The 10646-nt window shown below is 45.8% G+C and overlaps 1 protein-coding gene across 6 annotated transcripts in view; it reads left to right on the top strand.

Annotated features, from left to right (window-relative positions):
* Positions 1–1807: 1807 nt before the first annotated feature.
* The window catches only part of RNF19B (ring finger protein 19B), a 28813-nt gene continuing 19974 nt past the window's right edge, over positions 1808–10646 (top strand). For all 6 annotated transcript variants that reach the window (XM_078331107.1, XM_035308630.3, XM_035308634.3 and 3 more), the window contains exon 1: positions 1808–2561. In XM_078331107.1, the coding sequence (XP_078187233.1) occupies positions 1930–2561 (632 nt within the window). In that variant the 5' untranslated portion in view covers positions 1808–1929. The remainder of the gene's footprint in view (positions 2562–10646) is intronic.

Here is a 10646-nt window from a genome sequence, read left to right as displayed (position 1 = left end):
TTAACATTCTAGGGACCTGGTTTTAAATATCACAGCTGGTTTCCACCTTTTGAGACAGTGTCTTTTTGTGTTACCCAGGCTGGAGTGCAGTGGTATGATCATGGCTCACTGCAGTCTCGACCTCCCAGGTTTAAACATTCCTTCCACCTCAGCCTCCCAAGCTACAGGTGCACTCCATCACTCCCAGGTAATTTTTGTATTTTTTTGTAGAGATGGGGTTTTGCCATGTTGCCCAGGCTGGTCTCAAACTCCTGGGCTTCAGAGATTCACCTGTCTAGGCCTCCCAACGTGTTGGAATTAAGGTGTGAGCCACAGCACCGGGTCCATTTATCATTCCTTATTAATAACAGAGCACCCATTTTTAGCTGGGCACATTGTACACAGTTAAGAGAATATGTTTCCCAGGTTTCCTTGCAGCTGAATTTAGGGTCATGTGAGTATGTTTCAGCCAATGAGATGTAATCAGAATTGTGTGGAACTTCCAAGGCAGTCTTCGTAAAAGGAAGAAGTTGCATCTTTCTTCCCTTTTTCCTTCCCACTGTTTGGACTATGGACCATAGTGAGGTGACCTTAAGACTGAAAGCCAAATACTGAGGATGGATGAACAGGCCTGAACTGCCTACTGTTGGACTCACATTTCACAGAGACAGAAATTTCTGGCTGGGTGCAGTGGCTCATGCCTATAATCCTAGCACTTTGAGAGACCAAGGTAGGAGGATCACAGGAGCCCAGGAGTTTGAGACCAGCCTGGGCAACACAGAGGGCCCTCATCTTCATGAAAAAATAAAACTAATAGCCTGGTGACACACCTGTGCTCCCAGCCCCTTGGGAGGCTGGGGTGGGAGGATTGCTTAAGCTTGGGGGGTCGAGGCTGCAGTGAGCTGTGATCACACCACTGCACTCCAACCTGGGTGACAGAGCAAAACTGTCTCAGAAAAGAAAAAGATAAATTTCAATCGTAAGTCATTTTTTTCTTTTGTTATTTGCAACTGAATGTAATCCTAACTGATACATTCCCGTTGCGGTTGAAGCTGTTTGCCTGCCTCCCACTAGGAAGCCTAAGGGTCCAGATCCTCCCCGCCAGTCAGAGGAGTAGGGAACTAGAAAAAGGCAAAGGCACTGCCAGGCAAGAAAACGCTGGGTCTTCTTCCACAAGTCTGGTAAGTAAGCAAGACACCAGAATGGAATGGTAGGTGAGCCTAGAAATGGTTTATTAAATACAAAGACTTTATTAAATACTGAATGCTAGACTAAGAAATTTGGACTTTATTCTGTAAATCTCTTGCAATGGGGGACTTTGTTTTATCTAGTAATGCCTCGCACTTTGTAGAAGCTCAATGAATGAATATATTCTTTATTAATTAATGATGTCTGCTTAATAAACAGAAATGTTGGAAGGCAGACCAGTTGGGAGTCACCATCTGTCCACCCTTGTCTGCTTTTTATAAATAACGTAACTGATCCATAATTTACTGGAAGTGGCAATCAACCTGTGAGGAACGGCGAACCAAAAAGTCCACCTTGGGGATGACGGGAGTGGGGTGATGGAATTGGGGGCGGAGACCAGGGACAGCAGATGGGCTAAGCTCGCTCAGCCTCCACAATATGGCGGCCTTGGAACCACCTGACCAGCAGGAGGCGGAGCTCCGCCCCAGCTCTCCCGGCCCCACCCCGCTCGGCCCCACCCAGCGCACCCCTCGACCGGAGCGCTGGGGTTGTGAGGTGTCTGAGCGAAGCGCCTGCGCAGTAGGCAGCGCAGGGCGCGCGGGGCGGAGGCTTTATAACCACTTCGTTTCTGCTGCTCGGCTTCTATCTTCGGGAGGGCTGCTGAGGCTCTGGTGGCGGCGGCTGCCGGGCGCCGGCTGAGGGGCACTGAGGCGGGAGCTGTGGCGGCGCTGGGCGCCCCTGGCCCTTTGGCCTCCCCGGGCCATGGGATCCGAGAAGGACTCCGAGTCGCCGCGCTCCACATCCCTACATGCGGCCGCGCCCGACCCCAAGTGCCGCAGCGGCGGCCGGCGCCGGCGCCTCACCTTCCACAGCGTCTTCTCCGCCTCGGCCCGCGGCCGCCGCGCCCGGGCCAAGCCGCAGGCCGAACCGCCGCCCCCGGCCGCGCCGCCGCCAGCAGCCCCGGCCCCTTCCGCGGCCCAGGCCTCGCCGCCCAAGACACTGCCTGCCGAGCCGGCCGCCGAGGCCGAGACGGAGGCCGCGGCGGCGGCGGAGCCCGAGTTCGACGATGAGGAGGCGGCGGAGGGCGGCGGCTCGGGCTCGGAGGAGGTCGAGTGCCCGCTGTGCCTGATGCGGCTACCGCCGGAGCAGGCTCCGCGCCTCCTCAGCTGTCCTCACCGCTCGTGCCGGGACTGCCTCCGCCACTACCTGCGCCTGGAGATCAGCGAGAGCAGGGTGCCCATCAGCTGCCCCGAGTGCAGCGAGCGACTCAACCCGCACGACATCCGCTTGCTGCTAGCCGACCCGCCGCTCATGCACAAGTACGAGGAGTTCATGCTACGCCGCTACCTGGCCTCTGACCCGGACTGCCGCTGGTGCCCGGCCCCGGACTGCGGGTGAGCGCGGGGGCGTGGCGCGGGGGGCCGCGGGCTGCGGCGGAGGGGCGTGGCTGGGGGCTGCGGGGACCCCGGCATGGGGCTGGCCGCCGGGGGCGATTCTCTGCACTGCGTGTGTGTCCCAAGCAGGGAAACCTGCAAGGCGGCAGTTGTGGCGGGGTGGTAACCGGTAACTAACCGTCAGGCAAGCCCATACAAGTGGGGTGAAGGCACCTGAAACCCCGCCCCTGCCCCAGAGCTCGAGGTGATTGCTAAGCAGTCGGTGACGGGAAGGGAGCTGTACCTCAAGTTAGGAGACAGGGAGAGGCGGGTTTTTTTGTCGAGGGAATGCCCTCTCCAGAGGTGGGGGGAGTATCTTTTTTTACTTTTATTTTTATTTTTTGAGACTCACCCAGGCTGGAGTGCAATGGCGCGATCTCGGCTCACTGCAACCTCCGCTCCCGGGTTCAAGCGATTCTTCTGCCTCAGCTTCCCGAGTAGCTGGGATTACAGGTGCCAGCCACTATGCCCGGCTAATTTTTGTATTTTTAGTAGCGGCGGAGTTTCACCATGTTAGTCAGGCTCGTCTCGAACTCCTGACATCAGTGATTCGCTTGCCTCGGCCTCCCAAAGTGCTGGGATTACAGGCATTAGCCACCGTTTCTGGCCAACGCAGGGAGTATCTTTTAATGAAAGCGGGAAGGGATATTTGGCAAAGGAGTGAATGAGAATATTCTGAGAGGGCAGCGTCGGAGGGGTGTGTCCATTTTGCTAGGGGCAGACTTAGCAGCATTGCAGAAGAAGGCGTGTTCTTCCTGACCACCACTGGTGAAAGTTGGGATGGAGGTGACAGGCGAATAGGCTCTAGGGTACTCGGAGCACTCTGTGCTCTGTGCTTACGCTATTGGAAGGCACTCTGTCGTTCTTACCCTGCTGCCTTGGGTAGGGGGAAGGACGGACAGACATGTTCTTTGTCCAGAGACTCAATGGGGCACTGAGAAGAAGAATGCCCAGAGATTGGTATGGTAAGAGAAATTGTGTTTCCGATCCCCTTTGATTTTGATTTCTTGATGACAGTCTTTTTAATGCACCATATATGCTGAATTTTAAAGGGCAGTGAATTAAAATATGCAATATCTGCAGAGACATAATACACCAGATTTAACTATCTGAAGGATTCAGTAGAGACCCTCCTCGCCCCCTCTGCCTTTAGAAGTCTGATTGATTGTTACTGTCAGTATATCCCATGAATGGTTGCACGCAGGAAGAGGGGCTCATTTAGTAGTTGGGAGTCCAGACAGTCATTATTTGCTCTGTGACCTTGGGCAGATGATTTTATTCTTGTGTGTCATGTTTTGGCGACAAAAAGATGTTAGGGACTCCTTGCAGTGTATAAATTTAATGCTAGTAAACAGTTGTGTGATCTTTAGCTTCAAAGGAGTTAAGGACTTTTAATTGTAGCCTATATATCAGGGTTGTTTTGAGATCTCCATGGTGCTGCTGGTTGTCTCCTTTCAAAAGGAGGTATCTTGGAGTGTCTAGGAGAGTAAGAAAAGTTAACTTCTGTTTTTAATTCTGACAAACTTGTTTAGAAATGGGTGTGTTATTTAACCTCACTGAGATGGGGTTTCTAAATTACTTTGAAGTGTTGTGGTCAAAGGAGTGGTGTTTATGTTGGCTCACTTTCACTTTCAGTTAATAAGTATCAGGAAAGACCTTTTAGGTTCATGGAACTGTTTATGTCTGGTGATCTTACTGGTTCTCTGAAGTTAATTTATATGATATTAAAGTTTTACAAATACTGTTGATCTATTTTCTTAACCAAACGAATATTAAGAGAGCATGGGCCAGGTGTGGTGGTTCATGCCTGTAGTCCTAGCAGTCTGGGAGGCCAAGGCGGGCAGATTACCTAAGGTCAGGAGTTTGAGATCAGCTTGGCCAAAATTGTGAAATCCCATCTCTACTAAAAATATAAAAACTAGCCAGGCATGGTGGTGTACCCCTGTAGTCCTAGTTACCCAGGAAGCTGAGGCAGGAGAATCGCTTGAATCCGGGAGGCAGAGGTTGCAGTGAGCCAAGATCAGGCCATTGTACTCCAGCCTGGGCGACAGATCGAGATTCTGTCTCAAAAAAAAAAAAAAAGAAAAGAAAAGAAAAGAAAAAAAAGAGAGAGAACACTGAATAGTTAATTTTGGAGTAGTACATTAACTCCTTTCTGAGATGTGAGTTTCCTTGAGTTCTAAGAATGTGGCATCACTGATCATCTTTCTGGAGAAGCTCCTATTTTGTTTTTTATTTTTCTAAAGTCAGTTTCTGTCCTTGAACATATCAATAAAAATGTACTTCAAGCTTGGTGACAACTCTCAACTATTTGGAAAAGAATGATAATAATATATATATATAGTCATATGTATAAACTATGATTTTTTATATCAATCATCTATGGACTTAAGGTGGCATTTGGGGAAAGAAAACTGACCTCTCAATACCTGTGTGCCAGGCATATGTAATTTAATTTGATCCTCACAACTTTGTGAGATAGGTTTGATATAGTTTTACAAGTGAGGAAACTAATTTTTTTTATTGGGGGGGAGGGAGAGGGAGGGATGGAGGGAGGGGGCGCCGAGGAAACTAAAATTTAAAGAAATTGAAGGCCAGTCACGGTGGCTCATGCCTATAATCTCAGCACTTTGGGAGGCCAAGGCGGGTGGATCACGAGGTCAAGAGATCAAGACCATCCTGGTCAACAAGGTGAAACCCCGTCTCTACTAAAAATACAAAAATTAGCTGGGCATGGTGGTGTGCGCCTGTAGTCCCAGCTACTCGGGAGGCTGAGGCAGGAGAATTGCTTGAACCCAGGAGGCAGAGGTTGCAGTGAGCCGAGATCGTGCCAGTGCACTCTCCAGTCTGCGTAACAACAGCGAAACTCCGTCTCAAAAAAAAAAAAAAAAAAAGAAAGAAATTGAGTGACTTGTTCAGGGTCATGTAACTAGTAAGTGGTGGAACCAGGCTTAGAACAGGGGTCTTAATTCCAACCAAGGCCAATATTCTTTCCACTCAGCCTCTATTTTAAAAAGCTTTGACTTGTCAACATAGCCCCATTATTGAGGACGCTGCTGCTTGGGTGCATTTCATTAAGTGTAGCCTGAGGACAACATTGAGAAATCCAAAGATACTAGAGTCTACTTAGTTTCCTTTCTGATTCCTGTTGTTAACAGCCTCCTACCTACCTTATTTTTCTTGTCTGAAATAGGCCTAATTCTTTCCTGATTTGAGAGGTTTAATTAATGTTTACACGGTGTTTTGAAATAAATTTAGTTGAATGTGGTTACAGGGAGTAACTTTAAAATTCTATCAGTTGCCAGATAGACGTCTGAGTTCCCTCTTGGGATGTGGCTAGTGGCTTTGCACCTCTTTTTTTTGAGACAGGGTTTCACTCTGTCACCCAAGCTGGAGTGCAGCAGTGGTGCAATCACTGCTCACTGCAGCCTCAACCTCCTGGGCTCAGGCAATCCTCCTGCCTCAGCATCTCAAGTAGCTGGGACCAGAGATGCATGCCACCAAGCCCAGCTAATTGTTATTATTAATATTATTGTTATTATTTGTAGAAACAGGGTCTCCCTATGTTGCCTAGACTGGTCTCGAACTCCTGGGCTGAAGTTGTTTTCCCACCTTGGCCTCCGAAAGTGCTGTGATTATTGCTGCCTCTTTTTAATGCCAGGAAAAAAAATAGCTTCCATGTTCTTACTGGATGTCGTGGTTCCCTTGTTTTGTTTTAGAGATGAGTCTCTCTTCGCTCTGTGCCCAGGCTAGAGTGCAGTAGCATGATAGTAGCTTACTATAACCTCGAACTCCGGGGCTAAAGCAGTACTCCCATCTCAGCCTCCTGATAATGCCTGGGATTATAGGCATTATCGACTGTACGCAGCTCTTTTGTTTTATTTTTTAAACAAACTGTTGTATTCTTCTGGGGCTGGTAAAGGTCATGGATAAATACTAGAAGTCCAAGTCCCAGTTATGTCCTATTCCCATACCTGACCATCCTTACTTTACTGCCCACAGATAAAGTTCTTGCCAGCCACATTTATCAAGTCTTCCCTCTACCTTGTTTGTATGTGCATTTGGTAGGGTGAGGGGGGCATGTGAGCAGTCTTACAGGTTCTGATCATTAGTTTTACTGTAATTACTCATAATAACAAGAACACCATACATTCAGAGATTCATGATTTGTTTACAGAATATTTGCAGGATAGAGCAAAGGGTTTTGGATTTTTCTTTTCTTACACTCAAATATGATTTTATTTTATTCATAAATAAGGGAACCAATTTTAGAGGGAAAGCATTCACATGATTTATACTAAGAATAATATTGCCAATTGTTATCTTAAAACAAGCTGTCAAATGAGATAAAATTATTTCAAAATACAAATAACTGATTTTTTATAGTTTTTTTTAGTCTTCAGACTATAATGTCATTCAGACATAATTTCATTTTAGTCTCATCTAGGTAGATACTGACAAATAGATTTTATAAAGGAGAAATCAATTCAGAGAAGTGTAAATATAGCATCTAGTGTTTCATAGCTAATAACTGGTACAGTTGATCTTTTACCGTTAGAGTCTCTGTCCAAGCATGTCTTTTCAGAAACCTCCAAATCATGTAACTGTAATGTTTTCCTCTCAAGTGCCCTGTTGCCAATCTTGCCAATCTTTAAACCCTTTCAGAATCTCTAGGAGACTGAGGGGTGAGCAAAGTAGGCAACAGAAAATTTCCTGGTGTACAGGGGCAGATGTTCTATACAGATGAATAAGAAGAGATAAGGCTGTCTTGACCTGAATTCTTTGTGCAGATCCACCTCTTCAGCCTCTCATTGCTTCCCCTGTCCCCTGTAGAATCCTTCCTCCCACCTGATCCCAGGAGATAGTATCAGCTATTGGCCTTCCTAGACAACTAGACTGGACCATCCCATAAACAGGAAGCTTCTGTTCTTCCCTAGCACATTTATGAGGGAAGAGCAAGCTCTTTGAGCAAGACAAATTGCAGCCAGTGAAGGAGGATTTTTCCCTTCTGAAGCCTCCCTGGACCTTTTCTTTTGATTTGGCTCCATGCCTCCTGTTCCACAACTTTTCCCTGCATTTCCCCACTCCATACCACCCCCTCCTCTTGTGCGTGTATACCATCTTCCAGCCCAATATGTCTTTCTCAGATTTGCCAAAGTACTTGTACTAAAGGAGAACATCTGTATCACTCCCCTGCTTAAAACTGTTCATTGACTACCTAATTTATGACTTCCCATTATGTCTTTGAGAACTTATTTGATCTATTTGTATCATTTAAGCTCCTTTATAGTCTCCAACCATCTTTTGATTTTATTTTCTATTTTTCACTTACATCACTATTTCCTTAGGTATGTCATGGGCACTGCTTGAAATAAAAATGTTTTGTGAGGAAATAAGCTTGGAAAATACTGGGTTAAACAAAACAAGTTTATGAGTTTCTTAGAGTCTTTAAATATGCTAATATGCTTATATGTAGTATAAATCTTGAATATACTATAACTTCTCCAACTTAGATCACGAGGAAACGTTTTTGTTTTTTTCTGTAGCATTTTTAAGGCTTAACTCAAACTTTCCCTGAACTCCTTTAATAGTTATCATGCTAGCCTGCCTTTGGTTAGTGTCCTTATTTAACAATAAACCTTATGCTCTGAATAGATTGAGACCTCCCACCTCTAGACTAGGATATCTATATTCCAACATTTCTACAACTGTGTGTACAAAGTCTTTCAATCAGGTCCTAGAAGAGTGTGGTACATAGGTGATTTTTGATGAGAAAGATAAGAAAAATGAGAAGCATAGTTCTCAGAGGAAGAAAAGAGGTGAGAGGGGTAAGCAAGAATAGAATAGACAGGTGATCATTCCAATCAACAGACACTTTTTTTTTCTTGTCGTCCAGGCTGGAGTGCAGTGGCATGATCTCAGCTCACTGCAACCTCCGCCTCTCGGGTTCAAGTGATTCTCCTGCCTCAGCCTCCCGACTAGCTGGGATTATAGGCATGTGCCACAATGCCTGGCTAATTTTGTATTTTCAGTAGAGACAGGGTTTCACCATGTTGGCCAAGCTGGTCTTGAACTCCTGACTTCAAGTGATCCACCTGCCTCAGCCTCCCAAAGTGTTGGGATTACAGATGTGAGCCACTACACCCGGCCTTAACAGATACTTTTGGAATGATATAATGTTGAACCCTGGGTGAGTACTGGGTATTACAAAAAGAAATTAGACATGGTCTTCTTGATAGGAAGTTTTACCTGGTAGAGGAGACAGATGATTGATACATACATATCACATGACACAAAAATGTCATGTGATGAATACTAAAGAAAATATAAGTGCTCCTAGATGAACAATAGATTTTGCGTGATGGTTTCAAGAAAGATTTCACAGAGGAGCAGGCATGGTGGTGTGTACCTGTGGTCCCAGCTACTCAGGAGGCTGCGGTGGGAGGATTAGTTGAGCCCAGAAGTTTGAGACCAGCCTGGGTAACATAGCAAGACCCCATCCCTGGGAAGTGACTGGAAATCAACCTGAAAAGGTGGACTGCATTAAGGTTGATAGGCCTGTGTAAGCCATGCAAGTAAGTTTTGGATTGAAGCACTTTTTCTCTCTCTCTCTCTTTTTTTTTTTTGAAGCATTTTAAGCAAAAGAGTAACCTCATGATAGATAATCTTACAGAATGGAATTTGGGTGGAGTGGGGAATAGAGAGACAAGATAAGGAGACTCTTGGAGTTGTCTAGCCTAGAGATGGGTCTTAAATAGGGCAGGAAAAATGAAGATGGTAAGCTTGGCCCATGTCTACCATCCTGATGCCTACTAGGGGTCTATTTGGAAATGGGTAACCTAGTTATGTTACATGACTTGGGGATGGAAAGTACAGTTATAATATAGGAACACATTTCTTTAACCACCACAGTCTGTTGGAGCATAATCAAATTTATACTAATGGAAATCTTTTTTTCCAGGGCTGAAGCTAGGTAATGCTTTGGTCCAGCTTGTCACTTTATGATGTTTCTGAAAATTTAGGAAATTAATAAAATGAGTACAAATTGTATGAACATAAGCAGTGGGGTGGTCTGTATTCTCTTTCTTTTTTATTACTTTTTAACTTTTTGAGATAGGGTCTAACTCTGTAACTCTGTTGCCTGTGCTGAAGTGCAGGGGTGCAATTTCAGCTCACTGCAACCTTGACCTTCCAGGCTCAGGTGATCCTCCCACCTTAGCCTCCTAACTGGGACTACAGGCATGTGCCACCACATGCCAATGCACCCCACCACACTTAGCTAATTTTTTGTTCTTGTTGTTATTTGAAGACAGAGTCTCACTCTGTCACCCAGGCTGGAGTGCAGTGGCGCAATCTTGGCTCACAGCAACCTCTGCCTCCTGGATTCAAGTGATTCTCCTGCCTCAGCCTCCTGAATAGCTGGGAGTAGCTGAGACTACAAACGTGTGCCACCATGCTGGCTAATTTTTTTGTATTTTTAATAGAGACAGGGTTTTGTCATGTTGGCCACGCTGTTCTAGAACTCCTGACCTAAGGCGATATACCCACCTCGCCTTACAAGCTTGTAATCCCAGCACTTTGGGAGGCATTTATAGAATAATTATCTATAAATATATTTATATTTTTAGACTATAAAATTATAAAATTTAGTCTATAAAATTAGACCATGCCTGGCCTAATTTTTGTATCTTTTGTAGAGATGGGATTTCACCATGTTGCCCTGGCTGGTCTTGAACTCCTGGGTTCAAGTGATCCTCCCGGCTTTGCCTCACAAAGTGCTGGGATTATAGGCATGAGCCACTGCACCCAGCTGTGTCTGTATTCTTCACAGCATGTAATTTTCTGCACCTTTCTTTTACCTTCTAATTAGCAAGACTGAATGCTTGGTTAAGTTAATAGAGCAGGAGAGATGCATCAGCATGGGACATGGAAGAGAAGGAACAAGGTGGACAGGGCATTTGGTTCTTAAGAAGATGAGGTTGTTTTTCTCTTTTCTTTTCTTTTTTTTTTGGGGGGGACAAAGTCTGGCCCTGTCACTCAGGCTGG

This window comes from Callithrix jacchus, chromosome 7 (genome assembly GCF_049354715.1).
Source record: "Callithrix jacchus isolate 240 chromosome 7, calJac240_pri, whole genome shotgun sequence".
In the NCBI taxonomy this organism is placed as follows: Eukaryota; Metazoa; Chordata; class Mammalia; order Primates; family Cebidae; genus Callithrix; species Callithrix jacchus.
This window is presented reverse-complemented; position numbering and strand designations above follow the sequence as displayed.